Source organism: Hypanus sabinus, chromosome 10, assembly GCF_030144855.1.
Source record: "Hypanus sabinus isolate sHypSab1 chromosome 10, sHypSab1.hap1, whole genome shotgun sequence".
Taxonomy (NCBI): domain Eukaryota; kingdom Metazoa; phylum Chordata; class Chondrichthyes; order Myliobatiformes; family Dasyatidae; genus Hypanus; species Hypanus sabinus.
In genome coordinates this window covers 5677362-5697507 of record NC_082715.1, presented here as the reverse complement: position 1 = coordinate 5697507, position 20146 = coordinate 5677362, and the positions used below count along the sequence as shown (strand labels likewise).

At 41.7% G+C, this 20146-nt stretch overlaps 1 protein-coding gene across 1 annotated transcript in view; it reads left to right on the top strand.

Moving 5' to 3' along the window:
* Positions 1 to 20146, top strand: part of ufl1 (UFM1-specific ligase 1) — a 102478-nt gene that overhangs the window by 25312 nt on the left and 57020 nt on the right. The window contains exons 5-8 of the mRNA XM_059981385.1: positions 2761 to 2875; positions 4616 to 4746; positions 11205 to 11263; positions 14871 to 15017. Coding sequence (XP_059837368.1) covers positions 2761 to 2875; positions 4616 to 4746; positions 11205 to 11263; positions 14871 to 15017 — 452 coding nt within the window. The remainder of the gene's footprint in view (positions 1 to 2760; positions 2876 to 4615; positions 4747 to 11204; positions 11264 to 14870; positions 15018 to 20146) is intronic.

The following is a 20146-nucleotide window of genomic DNA, read 5'->3' as shown; positions in this document are numbered from 1 at the left end:
GATTCAAGGAGTTAATGTTGTTATATACTCCTAGGGTTCATTTCTTCAGTGGATTGTCACTTTAAAGTGCCGGGAGAATGAGACTGACTTTTGGACACTGTTTGAGCTGCTCCAGAGAGAGGGTGGGGGGGGGGGTGGAATTATTTGATGGACAATCGACGTTATGGTTTTTCTGCAGCTTGTTTACTTTTACAAGAACAGTTACAGACACACACAGTTAGAGTCAAGATGGATTCGGTCAATGGAAGACATCGTGAGTGGGGTCGCTGGTTTAAACTTTCAGTTGCCCAAATGGGGTGAGTTGAGATTGATCCAGAGGATTGATAAATGACTCTCACAAGTTGCTGTAACTGGAGGAGTTTTGCAGAGAGAGGAGAGGAGAGGAAGGTTTGAAACAGAAGAAACCTAGTGACAAAGAGATCACTGTTCAGACTCTCTCTCCAAGTAGCCCGTGAGGGTGAGTTTGTTTCCATTTGTCTACAAAAGTGTGTTTGTCACGGTCATCCGCAAGAGTGGGTTCTGTGGTGAGGGGAAAACCTTTGTGAATGCCACGTGTATGTTTACCCTTTGTCTGGGTGTGCTAATTCACTGAAGAAAGGCACCCCGTGGCAAGTCACTGTTGGAGTTACTTCATATGTCGTGGAACTGGATAAGTGACTATCGTGTTGTGTGTGATTGGGGTAACCTTGTGGAATCTACTGGTGTGTCGACCCTTGCCTGGGTGGTGGCTCCCTTGAAGATGGTCCCCTTTGTGATAAGCTACTGTTGGTGATAATCCATATGTGGATTCTGTTTGAGTATCCTGTGGCCATCACTTTGAGATGTTCCGTAGCTGAATTCGGGTGTGGTACCACTAATGTTGAAAGGATATTCATTGAAGATCACTGTTGGTGATACTTCGGAGATAAAACCTACTGCTATTTGTTACTTTGTATTGCTGTCGTGGAATCTGTGGAATATTGACGTAATTGCCTTCTCACAACATTCGCCTTTGGATTACAAACATCTCGCATTAATTAACCTGTGCATTTGAACTGAACTTTTCTTACCACACCATCGTAAGACTGTATCACTTACCACCTAAGCTTGAAGAAGTTTGGGGATTTATATATTTACACCTATATATGCATAACACCATTAACTCTTGATTTACCTGGTTTAAGTTACTATATGACGTAGTTACTAATAAAACAGTGTTTTGTTAACAGCAAAACCAGACTCCAGTTGTGAACTATTGCTGCTGATACTTTCACAGGGTTGTGTGTACGTGACAAAGTCAATTATGGAGATTATAGAGATCATGCGATGATAAAATGGTACATAATATAGAATTAGATGAGAGCTTTAGAATTTTGTGTTAAATAAAGTTAAGGGTGACTGTTCAGAATGACAAGTAGTCCATTACATTGCAGTGTTTTATGTCAATTGAGTCACAATAGAGTTAGAGGTAGGTCGTGTTCATAATAGAAAGGATTTAAGATTAGAAGCACACCCTGGACGTAGAGCTATTAAACAATTTAAGCTTAAAGTCATTGAGTATGAAGATTAAGCTTATGTCATAGCCCCACTGTTTGTCGTAAGCATGAAAACACAATCCTCAATGCTTGCTTCAATGGAAGGGGAAATTCAGCAAGATGCAAAACCGGCTTTTGTTTCCATAACAACTGTTCCCATCCAGACATTAAGTAAAATAGGATGTTATGTCAAGTTGTATAAGATGAGGCCTAATTTGGAGTTTTGTGTGCAGTTTTGGTCACCTGCCTACAGGAAAGATGTAAACAAAATTGAAAGAATGTGGAGCAAATTTACAAGGATGTTGCTGGGTCTGGAAGACCTGAGTTATAAGGAAAGATTGAATAGATTATGACTTTATTCCTTGGAATATAGAAGACTGAGAGCAAATTTGATAGAGATACACAAAATTATGAGGCGTATTGATAGAGTAAATGCAAGCAGGGTTTTTCTGCTGAGCTTGGGTGGGACTACAACCAGAGGTCATGGGTTAAGGGTGAAAGGTGAAAAGTTTGAGGGAAACTTCTTCATTTAGGGGGTTGTGAGAGTGCGGAATGAGCTGCCAGCACAAGTGATACATGTGAGCTCGATTTCATCATTTAGTAGAAATTTGGATAGGTACCTGGATGGTAAGGGTATGTATGGGGGACTTTGATCCCAGTGCAGGTAGATGGGAGTAGACAGTTTAAATGGTTCAGTGTGGACTAGATAGGCCGAAGGGCCTGTTTCTGTTTTGTACTTCTCCATGACTCGAATTACGAATCTGAAAACAGTAAGCAGTGACAGTATTTGAAATATACTTTTGAAATTACGTTACATTTATTTGCTCGACATAGTTTGAATCACAAGTTGCCAACACTTGCATTAACTTCAAATGGTTAACTTAAGTTTATAAAATCTTCAGAGATTAGCTTTTTTTGTCACATGTATATTGAAATATACCGTGAATCATTTGTGCATCATTTGTGTCAAATCAGTTATAACTGTTCGGGGGCAACCCACAAGTGTCTTCACATTTCTGGTGCCAACTTAGCATGCCCACTACTTACTAATGCTAACTGTATAAGTGTGGGAGGAAACCAGAATACTGGGAGAAATCCTGTGCAGTCACAGGGAGAATATACAGTCTCCCTGCAGATGGCTACAGGAATTGAACCCCTTTTGGTGATCGCTGCTGCCGTAAAGTGATTGCACTAACTTGCATTAATATACCACCCCAAGACAAAGTATTGTTGCTTTTTAAACTAGAGCCTACCTGGATCGGATGGCAGAAGAGGTAAACGATCGTCTGCAGGAAGCTGGCCTTGTAACCATAGCAGAACTCTGCAAGTTGTATGATCTTCCAATTGACTTTCTCACAGAGGTGAGTGGTTAATTTTCCATGATGGGTAAAGTATCATAACCACTGATATACTGCAGTCAGGTTGGAAAAGGTTTACCCATAATACTCTGTGTAATTGGTTGAAATGCCACCAGGTTTTCTAACTGATAAAACTGACTAAACTTGGAACCGTCAATTACACATGGAATACAAAATTTGAATAGATGTAAAATTTAGCGTAAGTATATATCGCAGAGCTTTGTGATAGTGGCACTTTGAATCTGTCCGGCTTACTTTTGTGCCTTGCAGCTTGATGACCCGAAACCTGGACCATCAGAAGGTGTGGTCTGTTTGCAGCATTTCATGTTTTTCTTTCTATTCGCCAACTGAACAATTTCTTTAAGTTATAAAATGGAAAATGGTATCTGCGATAAGAAATCTGAATTTTTTTTTTTAACACAATTGAGTCATAGGGCACTACAGCATAGAAGCAGGTCTTGCCGAAGGGTCTCAGCCTGAAATAATGACTGTTTATTCCTCTCCATAGATATTCCCTGACCTGCTGAGTTCCTCCAGCATTTTGTCTATGTGATACTCTGCATTTCTAGCTACTGCAGAATCTCTTGTGTTTAAAAACAGATTGATTTTGTGTAGTATGGGAGCTTCCGTTCTAAAGTACTGACTGGTCCCCATAACATTGAATATAGACATTCTTTTACTGCTATTGTTAAGCCTATAAGATAATTTTACAATCTTCAGGTGCTACCAGTTTTGGCTGTAGATGGCGCATCATGAGTTTAAGACTAGCTGGATAGTGTGGCTTTTTTTGAAAAAAGTACAGATGCCAATACAATTAGGAAAGGCAGTTGATGTATGCGCAGACTTGTGAAGTGCATAACACAGCACATGCTGTGTGAGTGAGGGCAGTAATGTAAATGCGTCAGAAATAGACAGAGTAAGCAGATTAGAACCGGTTTAATTAAACCTGCAGTGACAGTTTGGAGTTCAATATCCACTTACTGATCTCATCTATAAGCTTCCTGATATAGCAACTGCAAAGTATATACATATCAGGTATCATGTTGAAACATTTGAGGCATTTATAAACCCCAAAGCCTATGAAAGAGTCACATCTAACTTTCTGTTGGATCTCAGTTTATTTTCTGATCTTCCAGGAGTCAGGAATGACAGGCAGTCTTAATTCCAAGATTTCAGCTCATTTTGGAGTACAAGCAAACATGCAGATACTAAATAAAGAGCTGAAAAACGATGCCAAGAGGGGAATTAATGCAAAGACAAATAAAAAAAGCCAGGAAGGCCTCTGAAAAAATCTATCGCTTTTATTGATGACATTCTTTAGATAGGAATAAACTAGCAGATGGGCTTCATAATTAAAACAATTGTATCATGTGAGTAATGTGCTAATACTTAGCCATTGAAAAATGAGAAAGGTGATAAGGTTTAGCTGCTATACTGCTTTCTGCTAATGAGTGTGAAAAATACATGAGTTTGTTTTAAAAAGTACAAATCTTTTTAAAATATTGTCAAAATAGAACAGTGGTCTTCAACATTCCCTCACCTTGCAATGAATTCCCACGTGGTGACCAGTGTGCTCAAGGGGATCTCAAACTCACTTTGCTTGAATCCTAAGACAGATTCAGTAAAATAATTTAATCCTGAACTCTGTCACTTACCAACCAATATGTTTACACATTTTTGATAAGAGCTTTTGTTTCTATGTTCCTGCACCTTTATATGTTTCTCTGTTTTAAATTTTTAAAGGAATTGTCACGTCGCCTCGGCAGAATTATAAATGGACAGATGGACACCTATGATCGAGGTGTCATTTTCACAGATGCGTTCATTGCCCAACACAAGGCCCGGATTCGTGGACTTTTCAGTGCGGTGACTAGGTATCGATTAAAATGTCACTCTAATCCATCAAATTAGTTTTACAAAATCAAATTGTGGAGTCCTGATGAAGGTTCTCGACCCACGCTGTTGACTATCTCTTTGATCCATAGATGCTGCTTGACCCGCTGACTTGGATCATAAGACGTAGGAGCAGAATTAGTCCGTTCAGCCCATTGAATCTGCTTTGCCATTCCATCATGACTGATGACATATGACATCATGACATATTCCACTCAACCCCATACACCTGCGTTCTCGACATACCGTTTGATGCCCTGACTGATCAAGAAATGGTCAACTTCTGCCTTAAATATACCCATGGACTTGGCCTCCACCGCAGTCTGTGGTAGAACATTCCACAGATACACTACTCTCTGGCTAAAAAAAAAATGCCTCCTTGCCTCTGTTTGAAAGGGTTACCCCTCAAATATGATGCGCTTTCTAGTTCTGGATACCCCCAACCATAGGAAACGTCGTCTCCATATCCACCCTATCTAGTCCTTTCAACATTTGTTTCAGTGAGATCCCATGGCATTCTTCTAAATTCCAGTGAGTACAGGACCAAAGCTTATGTTAACCCCTTCCTTCCTGGAATCATCCTTGTGAGCCTCCTCTGGACAATGACAACACATCCTTTCTGAGATATGGGACCCAAAACTGATGACATTGCTCCAAGTATAGCCTGCCTAGTGTTTTGTAATGTCTCAGCATCTTCCCCTTGTTTTTATATTCTATTTCCCTTGAATTGAATCCCAACATTGCATTTGCCTTCTTTACCACAGACTCAACCTGTAAATTAACTGTCTGGGAGTTTTGCATGAGGATTCCTAAGTTCCTCTGCACATCTGATGTTTGAACCTTCTCCCCATTAAGATAATAGTCTGCACTCTTGTCCCTTTTACCAGAATGCATTATCATACATTTCCCAACACTGTATTCCATCTGCCAGTTTTTTGCCCATTCTTCCAATTTGTCAAAGTGCTGCTGCAATCGCATTGTTTCGTCAACAATACCTACCCCTCCACCTATCTTTGCATCCTCCATAAATTTTGCCACAGAGCCATCAATTCCATTATCTAAATCATGGACAAACAATGTGAAAAGCAGCGGTCCCAATACTGACCCCTGAGCAACACCATTAGTCACTGGCAGCCTTTATTCCCACTCACTGCCTTCTGCCTGTCAGCCATTCTGCTATCCATGCCAGTATCTTTCCTGTAACACCATAGGAGTTTATCTTGTTAAGCGGCCTCATGGGTGGCACCATATCAAATGCCTTCTGAAAGTCCGGGTAAATGACATCTATTGCCTCTCCGTTGTCCTCCCGCTTGTTACTTCCTCGAAGAACTCTTAACAGATTTGTCAGGCAGGATTTCCCTTTACAGAAACCATGCTAACTTTCACTTATTTTATAATTAGTCTCCAAGTACCCCAAAACATCATCCTCAATAATAGACTCCAACACTTTCCCAACCACTGAGGTTTGGCTAGCTGGCCTATAATTTCCTTTCTTTTGCCTTCCTCCCTTCTTAAAGCGTGGATTCTTCTAATCGATTTATTTTTTTATGGAAAAGAATGAATTAGTCTTGTTAACATCTTGAATAAGATGCTACGTATACTGTAATTAACTGACATAACTAAGCTACGTGTATTTAATTTGCAGAAGTTATAGATTAGTTTACTCGAGTATTTTTTTTACGGGTGTGATCTGCCTATAACCTAAATACCAGGAAGTTCAGCTCTATCATTGTAGATAAAATCCATACTTTCCAGTTGATAGCTATTCATTTTCAATCTGACTGTCCAATAACATGAATGTAGATTACATTAAATGCACCTCTCCCAGCCTGTCCCTTTTCTTAGTTCCTCTGCCTCCATTGCTGAGGATGAGACTTTCCATTCCAAAACATCAGAGATGTTCTCCTCCTTCATACAGTGGGGCTTCCCTTCCTGTACCATTGATGCTGTCCTCACCTGCATCTCCACCGTTTCCCAGACATCCGCCTTCACCCCATCTTCCTGCTGCCTCAACGGGAATAGAGTTCCTCTTGTCCTTACCTACCACCACCGTGAGCCTCAGCATCCAGCATGTTATACTTAGTAACTTCAGTTGTCTTCAGTGGGAACCCACCACTAAACAAATTGTGTCCCCCCACACTCCCGGGTTTCCACAGCTCTCCCACCTCCCCTTCCCCAACTTCTTACTTCATCCTCCTTCTCCATCTACCTACCAGCTCATACTCCATCCTTTCTTTCTTACGGCTCCTGCCCCTTTCATTTCCAGTCCTGATGAAGGGTCTTGATCTGAAATAGTGTTTATTCATCACTAATGCTGCCTGACCTGCTGAGTTCCACCAGCATTTTGTATGTGTTGCTCTGAAATTCCAGCATCTGCAGCTTCGTGCGTGCGTGTGTGTCTGTGTGTGTGTCTGTGTGTGTGTCTGTGTGTGTGTGTGTGTGTGTGTGTGTGTCTGTGTGTGTGTCTGTGTGTGTGTGCGTGTGCGTGTGCGTGTGTGTGTGTGTGTGTGTGTTCGATTTACAACAGGTGGTCAAAACATCCACCGCCACTAGCCTACCCACCATCAAGGACCTACATATAGAAATCTGTTGTAAAAGGGCCTGTCACATCATGAAGGATCCCACACACCCTGCTCATGTTTCTCCTACTCCCAACTTGGAGGAGGCTATGTAGCATCTACGCCAGAGCCACCAGACTAAAAACTGTTGCAGTTGCAAGACACAAACAAGAGAAAACCTGCAGATGCTGGAAATCTGAGCAATATACACAAAATGTTGGAGGAGACTTTGAAAGGTGGGGACCTTTCATATCTACTCCTCAGCTTTTTTCCTTCCGTTTTGCCAAAGGGTTTCAGCCTGAAATGTCGACTGCTTTTTTCCATAGATGCTGCCTGGCCTGCTGAATTCCTCCAGCAATTTGCGTGTGTTACAGTTGCAAGAAAAAGTTTGTGAATGCTTTATAATTACCTGGTTTTCTGCGCTAATTGCTCATAAAATGTGGTGTGGTCTTCATCTAAGTCACAATAATAGACAAACGCAATCTGTCTAAACTAATAACACATTTCTTATTAATACTGAGTACACCATTTAAACATCACAGTCTATGTTCAAAAATGTATGTGAACCTCTGGGGTAATGTCTTCTACAAAAGCCATATGGAGTTAGGAATTCCAATCAATGAGATGATATTGGAGGTGTGGGTTGTGGAGGTGCCCTGCCCGATTTTTTAAAAAAAAAGAGAGACAGTCAGGTTACTGAAAGAACCTGCTCTTCTCAGGAATAATCTTATTATGCACAGCAAGCCTCAATCAAAACAAATTTCAGAGGACTTTAGAAGAATTGTAGAGATGCAGGAAGGAGTAAAAGGATATACAGTCGGCCCTCCTTATCCGCGAATTCAACCAACTGCAATTGGAGAAAACCCGGAACTGCTCTTTCATCACTTGTTCGAACATTATTTGCTTCGCATCTTGTTCATGCGCTACTTTGTTCCTGTGAAAAAATGTCTCTTAAAAAGCAATTAGGTGGTCAAAGCAATTCCTCAAAGGCTAAGGAGGGGGCGTAAAGTGCTATCTCTCGTCGTGAAAGTAGAAATCTTAGATCTTTAGAAAAGTGGCATGTCACATTCTGAAGTGGGCTGTAAGGTCGGTAAGAACAAATCGAGCATTCGCACAAAAAAGCAGAAAGAAGCTGAAATTTGTGGAAGTGCTGCCCCTACAACGGCAAAAATGGTCTCTCTGGTTCGTGATAAAGTGCTTGCAAAGACTGAGAAAGCGTTAAGTGGCTGAGGACATGTCACAGAAGCATATCCCCATCGATGCCAAATTATACGTGAAAAAGCTCTTAGTCTCTATGAGCACTACTGTGATGGGGTTGATGAGAGCGAGAGAAAAGAGTTTAGGCTAGTAAGGGATGGCTGGCTGGCTATGTAAAGCGCTACAGCCTCAAGAACGTAAAGATCATGGGAGAATCAGCATCGGCTGATACTGAGGCCACAGCAGTGTTCCCAGAGGAGCTCAAGAATCTCATAGAAGAGAAAGGCTACCTTCCAGAGCAAGTCTTCAACTGCGATGAAATGGGCTTGTTCTGGACGAAGATGCCCAATCGTACCTACATCCATAAGGGTGTCCAGCAGGCCCCGGGGTACAAGGCCTGGAAATGGGGCTGCCTTGCTGTCTCAGGGCCAGGACAGCTTGTTATCATTGCGGGAACAATGAATTCAAAATTGTATCAAGACATTTTACAGGAGAGTGTTAGGGTAGCTGTCTTGTCACCTGAAGCTTAATAAAAGTTGGATGATCTAACAATACAATGATCAGAAACATAAGAGGAAATCAACAGCAGAATGGTTTTAAAATAATTAGTGTTTTGGAATGGTGAAGTCAGAGTCCAGACCTTAACCCAATTGAGATGCTGTGACGTGACGTGAAGAGGGCTGTTCATGCAAGGTATCCCAGAAATATTGATGAATTGAAACAGTTTTGTACGGAGGAATGGCCTAAAATTCCTCCTCACTAGTGTACAAGTCTGATCCGCAACTACAAGAAACATTTGGTGGAGGTTATTCCTGCTAAAGGAGGTTCTACCAGTTATTAAATACAAGGGTTCACATACTTTTTCCAGCCTGGACTGTGAATGATTAAATAATGTGTTCAATAAAGACATGAAAAATACAGTTCTCTGCATGTTAATAGTTTAGGTAGGTTATATTTGTCTATTATTGTGACAGATGAGGATCAGACCACATTTTATAAGTAATTAATGCAGCATGATACAGATTCTTCGGCCCACAAAGCTGTGCCGAACATGTCCTTACCTTAGGAATTACCTAGGGTTACCCATAGCCCTCTATTTTTCTAAACTCCATGTACCTATCCAGGAGGCTCTTAAAAGACCCTATCGTATTTGCCTCCACCACCTTTGCTGGCAGCCCAGTCCACGTACTCACCACTCTGAGCAAAATACCTACCCTGACATCTCTGTACCTATTCCCCAGTATGATAAACCTGTGTCCTCTTGTGGCAACCATTTCAGCCCTGGGATAAAGACTCTATCTGCACGATCAATGCCTCTTATCTCCTTATATCCCTCTATCAGGTGTATCAGGTCTCATCCTCCGCTGCTCCAAGGAGAAAAGGCTGAGTTCACCCAACCATAAGGCATGCTCCTCAATCCAGGCAACATCCTTGTAAATCTCCTCTGCACCCTTTCTACAGTTTCCACATCCTTCCTGTAGTGATGTGACCTGAATTTTGCACAGTACTCCAAGTGGGGTCTGACCAGGGTCCTATATAGCTGCAACATTAGCTCTCAGCTCCTGAACTCAATCCCATGATTGATAAAGGCCAATGCACCGTATGCCGCCTTGACCACAGAGTCAACCTGTGCTGCAGCTTTGAGTGTCCTATGGACTCGGACCCCAAGATCCCTCTGATCCTCCACACTGCAAAGAGTCTTACCATTAATACTATATTCTGCCATCATATTTGACCTACCAAAATGAACCACCTCACACTTATCTGGGTTGAACTCCACCTGCCACTTCTGAGCCCAGTTTTGCATCCTATCAATGCCCCGCTGTAACCTCTGACAGCCCTCCACACTATCCACAACACCCCCAACCTTTGTGTCATCATCAAATTTACTAACCCATCCCTCCACTTTCTCATCCAGGTCATTTATAAAACTCAGGAAGACTAAGGGTTCCAGAACAGATCCCCGAGGCACTCCGCTGGTGACCGACCTCCATGCAGAATATGACCCATCTAAAGCCGCTCTTTACCTTCTGTGGACAAGCCAGTTCTGGATTCACAAAGCAATGTCCCCTTGGATCCCATGCCTCCTTACTTTCTCAATAAGCCTTGCATGGGGTACCTTATCAAGTGCCTTGCTAAAATCCATATACACTACATCTACTGCTCTTCCTCCATCAATGTGTTTAGTCATTCTCAAAAAATTCAATCAGGCTCATAGGCACGACCTACCTTTGACAAAGCCATGCTGACTATTCCTTATCATATTACGCCTCTCCAGATGTTCTGATCCTGCCTGTCTGGATCTTCTCCACAACTTAGCAACCTCTGAAGTAAAACTCACTAATGCCGAAAACCAAAGAACTGCAAAACTACCAACTTGCACTGTACTTTCCCTGAACAGTGGGGCTGATAAACACTAAGCCACATCCCCCCCACCCCTAACCATCACTACTTTATCATTTCCTGTCAGGGTCACCTTGTGGCAAGGCACTCCTGAGCCTAAGGTCACTCATTAAATACTTCTTTTAAATTCTTGGGATAATAATTGTTGTGGCTTAGAAAGCAAACTAACTGGATAGTGATTTTGAATTAGCTTGGGGGAGCTCAATTTTAGAGCAATGTGTGCTTTAATGTTTAGTATTTTATTTCAAATGGGTTCATTATACTGTTCTATTTTTCAACAGGCCAACACCAATAAGCTCTTTGATATCGCAATACAAATTTCAAGAACATCTTCTTTATTGTAAGTCTTACATGGAACTATATTTTTAATGCAGAGAAGATTGGTTATTGTTATTTAAATGTATACATTTATGTAACCATATAATGCATTTAGAAATTAGATGTTTCTTCGAACCAGGGTGTAAAGCACAGTAGTACACATAATACACAATAACCTATGAAGATGATACAATCTACAGGTGAATCACACATAACAAACTAATGTTTAATGTTTAAAATTAATGTTAAATATAGTAAGGTACTATATTTAAATTCGAATATGAGGTGGCAGGGAGTTCAGAAACCTAATGGCATGAGGGGAGGTATTTTCTCTTTGTAACCGTGCTTGTTTTTATGCATTGTACTCTCCTGCTTGATGGTAGAAAGTCAAAGAGGATGCTGGATGAATGCTCAGGGTCCTGTGTATGCAATGCCCCTGATGGATGGTAGGGAGACCCCTATGATCCTCTCAGCCATTCTCACAGTCCTTTGTAGGGATTTCTGGTCTGATGCTCGATTTCTCCCACTCTAGAAGGAGATGCAACTTGTCAGGACACTTTCAATTGTGCTCCTGTAAAATGCACTGAAGATGAAGCGGTGAGAACCTTGCTTGCCTCCGTCTTCTGAGGAAGTGGAGGCGCTGCTGTGCCATCTTGTTGAGGGAGGTGATGTTAAGGGACTCGGTGAGGTCATCTGAGATGTGAACTCCCAGGAACTTGATGCAGTTAACTTTCAGTTCAGTTTCAGTTTATTGTCGTTTAGAAATTACAAATGCAGTGCAGTTAAAAAAGTGAGACAACGTTCCTCCAGAATGATATCACAAAAGCACATGACAAAACAGACTACTGCAGAAAATCCACATAACGTTTGGCAATCCCCAATCCAGCATCCGGAGAGGCTGCTGCGTATTAATATCGTACTACCATCTTAGCGTGTTCCCAGGAAAGGAGCTCCAAATCCACCAGACAAAACAAGACTACAAGTCAGGAGACCAACTCTAGCACCCAACAAACCAAAAACTAAAGCTACAAGACCTGCGCAAAACCACATAGGTACAACACATAGTTACAACAGTACCAACAATAGCGTAATTGATAACAAAAAACAGACCATGGGCACAGTAAAAATAGTCCAAAAATGTTAAAAGACTATAAGTTGGAAAGAAACCACCACACAGTTTCTATGGAGGAACCAGGTATTTGCAGAGGGAGATGGTTTGTCTGCACCTTCTGGAAGTCTACAGTGATTTCCTTTGTCATCTTCACCTTCAGGCTTAAGTTGTTCTTCTCACACTAATCCACCAGTTGCTCCACTTCCTCTCTATACTCCGTCTTGTCATCATTCTTGAAAAGGCCAACCATTGTTGTGTCATCTGCAAACTTAATGATGCGTTTTGAGCCGGATCCTATGGCACTGTCAAGCGTCAGCAGTGGGTTGAGAGCACAGCGTTGGAGAGTGCCAGGCTCAGCATAATGGGACAAGAGGTGTTGCTACCCACACAGACTGACTGTGGCCTTACTGTTAAGTCCAGTATTCATTTGCAGAGGGAGGTGTTGAGACCCAGTGAAGACCGTTTCCCTACCAGTTTCTGGGGTATGGTGGTGTTGATCACCGAAGTGAAGTCTATAAACAGCAGTCTGGCATATGAGACCCTGTTTCCCAGGTATGACTGGGAAGAAACAGACAAATAATGACAGAACATGAACTGCAGTGTCCTTAAAAGTAAGTTCACGGCTATGTAGCCATTTTAGCGCTGCAACCAGTCCAGGAGCCTGATGGCTGCAGGCCACAGCCATGGAGCCAGGCTCAGCATTGAGTCGAGTGCTGAGGCTTCTCTCTTCCACTAAGCATGCAACAGATTTGTTTTCTATGATGGCAGAATAAGAACCTTGGAGTGTGTTAACCAGTCAAGGCCTCTTCAATTCCACATGACATCTTTTGACCTCACACCATATAAAATTCATATTTGTAGAAAATAGATGTGGCCTCTCAGAGTAGAGTCATATTTTATATAATTAACCATAAGCCAATACAGACAATGTCTGTGTGTTCAGAGTTAATTGAAGTTTCAGAGCTGGAATTTTGGGGTTCCATAAGCTTTTTGCAGGACTCTCCATGTTTAGGTCAAAGTAAATTTGTTATCAAAGTACATGTGTGTCACCAGATACTGAGATATATTTTCTTGCAGGCATTCATAGTAAATACAAGAAACACGATAGAATCACTGAACAACCACACACAACAAAGACAGACAACTACCTGTGCAAAAGACAAAGTGTGCAAATAAAGCTTATATATTAATAACTAAATAAGCAGTAAATATCAACAAAGTGAGCTAGATAGTCCTTGAAAGCAAATCTATAGGATCAGTGTTGATGTGAGTGAAGTTAACCCCTCTGGTTCAAGAACCTTCTGGTTGAGGGGTAATAACTGTATTTGAAGCTGGTGACATGAGTCCTGAGGGTCCTGTACCACCTTCCTGATGGCAGCAGTCAGAAGGATGAATGGCCTGGGTGGTGGGGGTCCTTTAACCTTGTAGATACACATTCATATAATCATCGGTGCATTAATATTATTTCTTTAAATTTTAATTTAAAGTTTCATTACATATTTGTTTGTTGATGACCAAATTGATTTGCCATTGATAAGATCATTATGTAAAACAAAAATATCGACCAAAACCAAGGAGCTGATTATTGACATCAGGAGTGGAAAACCAATGGTCTCTAAGCCCGTCTTCAATGGAGGATCAGAGGTGAAGAGGAGCAGTAACTTTTAATTCCTTAGTGTCATTATTTCGGACAATCTGTCCTGAGCTTGGCACACAAGTGCAATTATGAGGAAAGCACAGCAGAGCTTCTGTTTCCTTAGGAGTTTGTGGAGACTCGATGTGACACCTTGACAAACTTCTACAGATATGTAGTGGAGAATATTTTGACTTGCTGCATTATGGCTGGCATGGAAACACTGATGCCCTTGAATGGAAAATCCTACAAAAAGTATTGGATACAGCCCAATCCACCACAGGTACAGCCCTCCCCACCACCAAGCATGAAACAGGAAAGCAGCATTCATCATCAGGGAACCCCACCCCCCAGGACATGCTCTCTTCTCGCTGCTGCCATCAGGACGAAAATACAGGAGCCTCCAGACTCTCACCACCAGGTTTGGGAAGTTACTACCTCTCAACCATCAAGCACTTGAACTAAACTTAACTCAACTTGCCCCACCACTGAGATGTTCCCACAACCTGTGGACTTATTTTGAAGGACTCTTTATCTCATGTTCTTGATGTTTATTGCTTATTATTTCTTTATTTTTGTATTTGCTCAGTTTGTTGACTTGCACAATGGTTGAATGCCCAAGTTAGTGTGTTCTTTCATTGATTTTGTTACAGTTATTATTGTATAGATTTATTGAATATGCCTCCAAGAAAATGAATCTCATTTGTATGTGGTGACATGTATATACTTTGATAATAAATTTGCTTTGAACTTTACGATTGCAGAAGATATCTATTTTGTTCATCTGTATATAGTTTTGCTGAAGTTTTTCTGTCTTACAGCTGAAATTATGAAATACTATTAATTTTTCTTAAGTAATTTGTAGTGTGGATTGCTATTTTACAGCTTTTCTTGAGGAGTTCATTAGTATCGGTCGTTTGAATGGAGCAGTGATTGGCGGCAGGCAGGATAAGGCCGTCTACGTCCCTGATATCTATTCGAGAACTCAAAATAACTGGGTCGACTCATTTTATAAGCAAAACGGCTATTTGGGTAACTGTTGTAACATTTCATTATTAATTAACAACAACCTTAGATATAGAAATTATTTGTGATTGTATATTTTAAATCATTTTTGCATTTGATTCACAGTGGTCCAAACTTGAAGTGAATAGTTGGGTGCTGTAGTGTGATGCTATTACATCATTGGGGTGTCAGAGTTCAGTTCTGGTGTTCTCTGTAAGGAGTCTCTGTACATCCTTCCCTTGGAATGTTCCCTTGGGTTTCCTCTGGGTGTTCCAGTTTCCTGCCACACTCCAATGATGTACCGGGTAGGTTAATTGGTCATTGTAAATTACCCCGTGATTATATTAGGGTTAAATCAGGGGTTGCTGGGCCGGGCTACTCAGCTCGAAGGGCCGGAAGGGCCTACTCTGCACTGTATCGCTAAATAAATAATTATTTTTTTTTATAATTAAATAATTATGCAGATGCTGGAAATAATTCAGATCATTGCTTTCAGTTTTATTTTTCGTCAGTTTTACAAGCAAACTTCAAATACTTAAAACAGTTCAAAGCTCAAAGTAAATTTATAAGCAAAGGTGCATCTTCTTGTGGCCATTCACAGTGAATACAAAGAAACATAGAATCAAGACCGCACAACCAGGACAAACAACCAGTTTACAAACGACAACAAATTGCGCAAATATAAAAAGAAAAAACCAAAATAATAATTATGTAATAAGTATTGAGAATATTTGCTGTAGAGGGTACAAATCATTTACTCTTGACCATTGTTCCTTCCAAGGTGTGCATGCTAGCACACAAAGGAATTGAAACTGCACACAGAAGGTTGTCGCCTTCTACCTCATTGGTGTGTTAAGTATATTTGACGATCACACATAATCACATTTCCTGTTCCTGCTTCTGATACGGACGGTATTAACCATATAACCATTTAATAATCACAGCACGGAAACAGGCCATCTCGGCCCTTCTAGTCTGTGCCGAACTCTTACTCTCACCTAATCCCACCTACCTGCACTCAGCCCATAACCCTCCATTCCTTTCTTGTCCATGTACCTATCCAATTTTTTTTTTAAATGACAACATTGAACCTGCCTCTACTACTTCTACTGGAAGCTCGTTCCACATAGCTACCACTCTCTGAGTAAAGAAGTTCCCCCTCATGCTACCCCTAAACTTTTGCCCCCTAACTCTCAACTCATGTCCTCTTGTTTGAATCTCCCCTACTCTCAATGGAAAAAGCCTATCGACATCAACTCTATCTATCCCCTTCATAATTTTAAATACCTCTATCAAGTCCCCCCTCAACCTTCTACACTGCAAAGAATAAAGACCTAACTTGTTCAACCTTTCTCTGTAACTTAGGCGCTGAAACCCAGGTAACATTCTAGTAAATCTCCTCTGTACTCTCTCTATTTTGTTGACATCTTTCCTATAATTTGGTGACCAGAACTGTACACAATACTCCAAGGCAACATGAGTGAATCTGCAATTGCTGGAAATAAATAAAAACACGAAGTGCTGGCAGAATTCAGCAGGCCAGACAGCATCTATGGGAGGAGGTAGTGACGACGTTTCGGCCCAAAACGTCGTCACTACCTCCTCCCATAGATGTTGTCTGGCCTGTTGACTTCTGCCAGCATTTTGTGTTGTTATTTTTTTTTACAATACTCCAAATTTGGCCTTACCAATGCCTTGTATAATTTTAACATTACATTCCAACTCCTATACTCAATGCTCTGATTTATAAAGGCCAGCATACCAAAAGCTTTCTTCACCACCCTATCCACATGAGATTCCACCTTCAGGGAACTATGCACCATTATTCCTAGATCACTCTGTTCTACTGCATTCCTCAATGCACTACCATTTACCACATGGAGTTTACTATTTGTCTGCAGATTTTAGAACTGGCTTATTTATGCTGTTTTTATTGAAGAAATTATTCAGTGCACACATGTCACTGGGCAAAAAATTGCGCAGCACAAGATTTTTGTGCACACTCTTTATTACAAATTAGAGGGAACATTGCTCTCAACCACATGCATTAAAGGTGAGCTTTGCAGAATTGTCGTTTTAAGTCAACAGAATTATCACTTATTTAGTGTATGCAATCAGTAAGCGTGTTTCTACCTCATTATTTCTGAACAGCGATAATGTTTTTCACAGGTTGGCGACACCTGTTTAAATATACAGCAGGGACAAGCAGGGCGGCTATTCCTGGGAGTAGACCAGTGGTGAGAGAAGGTGTGTCAGGCTTTGGCTCAGAGGAAGCTTGGGCTTGAAAGAGACATTGGGTCTCGATAAGCGTTTGTTAAGTTTCCCATTTCTTTTCCTCTTTCTGTACCTAGTTTAGTAAATGGCTGTTGTGTGTTCTTCATGGCAGACGTTGGAGTCCTGGGAGACCCATTGTCCCAGGGAACTACATCTGTGTGAAGTGCATCCGGCTGCAGCTCCCTGAAAACCGTGTTAGGGATCTGGAGCAAGAGCTGGATGACCTTTGGCGTGTACGGAAGAGTGAGGAGATAGTCAGAGTTACAGGGAAGTAGTCACTCCAAAGTTTCAGGAGGCAAGTAGCTGTGTGACTGTCGGGGGAAATGGAAATGTGAATAGGCAATTAGCGCAGAGCAACCCTGTGGCCATTCCCCTCAATAATAAGTATACAGCTTTGGATACTGTTATGAGGGATAATCTCCCAGGGCAATGCCATAGAGACCAGTCACTGGCACTGACCATGGGTCCGTGGTGCAGAAGGGAAAGAGAGAGAAGAAGGGAGCGGTACTGATAGGGGACTCGATAGTGAGGGAACCAGCCAGGAGATTCTGTTGATGTGAATGGGACACCTGAATGGTATGTTGCCTCCCAGGTGCCAGGGTCAGGGATGTCTTGGATCATGTGAGCAACATTTTGGAGAGTGAGGGAGAGCAGCCAGATGTCTTGATACATATTGGTACCATTGACATAGGAAGGAAAAGCAAAGAGGTCCTGAAAAGAGAATTTAGAGAGCTAGGAGAAAGCAGGACCTCCTGTGTAATAATTTCTGGATTGCTGCCCATGACACATGCTAGTGAAGGTAGAAATAAGATGATCCTGCAAATTAACGCATGGCTGAGAAACTGGTACAAGGGGCAAGCCTTGAGGTTCTTGGGTCATTGGCATCTCTTCTGAGGGGAGCCAGTATTCTTGCAGGCAGATTTGGTAGAGCTGCTGGAGAGGGTTTAAACTAATTTTGCAGGGGGTGGGAACTGGAGTGAAGAGATGTAGGACAGGACAGAGCAAAGACAGCGTGCAGTTACATTGTCAGGAAGGGCAGCCAGATGATAGGATATAAATAGGAAGTTTAAGGTAAAAGAGACCTTAGGAGGCAGTGATCACAATATGACTGAGTTCAACTTGAAATTTGATAGGGAGAAAATAAAATCTGACGTAGCACTAATTCAGTGAAGTGAAGGAAATTGCAATAGTCTGAGAGAGGAGTTGGACAAAGTAAATTGAAAGGAGATGCTGGCAAAAGAGAGGGCATACAAAAAGCATAAATTAGTCGAAGACAGAGGATTGGGAAGCTTTTAAAAACTTACAGAGAGCAACTAAAAGAATCATTAGGAGGGAAAAGATAAAAGTAAGCCAGCAAACAATATTAAAGTAGATAGTAAAAGCTTTTTCAAGTATGCTTAAAATAAAGAGAGATGAGAGTGGATATAGGACCACTAGAAAATCAACCAGAGAAATAATAAAGGGGATCAAGGAGATGGCTGATGAACTAAATTAGTATTTTGCATCATTCTTCACTGTGAAAGATACTAACACTATGCCAGATGTTGAAGGGTGTGAAGGAAGAGCAGTGAGTGCAGTTATTATTACAAGGGAGAAGGTGCTCAAAAAGCTGAAAGACCTAAGGGTACATAAATTACTTGGACCAGATAAACTGCAGCTAGGGTTCTGAAAGAGATAGCGGTAGAGATTGTGGAGACATTAGTAATGCTCTTTCAAAAGTCATTGGTCTCTGGCATGGTGCCAGAGGACTGGAAAATTGCAGATGTCAGTCCAGTCTTTAAGAAAGGAGGAAGGCAGCAGAAAGAGAATTACAGACCAGTTAGCCTGACCTCAGTGGTTGGGATGATGTTAGTCATTTGTTAAGGATGAGGTTATGGGGTACTTGGTGACAGAGGACAAGATAGGACAAAGGTTAACTTGCAGGTAGAGTTGGTGGTGAGGAAGGCAAATGCAGTGTTCGCATTCATTTCAAGAGGCCTAGAATACAAGAGCAGTGATATGATGCTGAAGCGTTATAAGGCACTGGTGTAGATTCACCTTGAATATTGTGAACAGTTTTGGGCTCCTTATCTAAAAAAGATGTGCCGGCATAGGAGAGGGTTCAGAGGATGCTCACATGGATGATTCCAAGAACGAAAGGGTAATCATATGAGGAACATTTGATAGCTCTGGGTCTGTACTCACTGGACTTCAGAGGGATGAGAGGGTATCTCATTGAAGCCTTTTGAATGGCTAGGATCTTTATATCCTCATTGTCCACGGGAATGGTACCGGAGGATTGGAGGGAGGCGAATGGTCAAACAAGGTAGTAGGGATAGTCTAGGTAATTGTAGACCAGTGAGCCTCACGTCTGTGGTGGGAAAGCTGTTGGAAAAGATTCTTAGAGATAGGATCTATGGGCATTTAGAGAATCATGGTCTGATCAGGGACAGTCAGCATGGCTTTGTGAAGGGCAGATCATGCCTAACAAGCCTGATAGACAAGGTTCCACATGATAGGCTTATTCAGAAAGTCAGAAGGTATGGGATCCGGGGAAGTTTGGCCAGGTGGATTCAGAATTGGCTTGCTTGCAGAAGGGAGAGGGTTGTGGTGGAGGGAGTACATTCATATTGTAGGGTTGTGACTAGTGGTGTCCCACAAGGATCTGTTCTGGGACCTATATTTTTTGTGATTTTTATTAACGACTTGGATATGGGGGTAGAAGGGTGGGTTGGCAAGTTTGCAGACGACACAAAGGTTGGTGGTGGTGTAAATAGTGTAGAGGATTGTCAAAGATTGCAGAGAGACATTGATAGGATGCGGAAGTGGGCTGAGAAGTGGCAGATGGAGTTCAACCCGGATGAAGTGTGAGGTGGTACACTTTGGAAGGACAAACTCCAAGG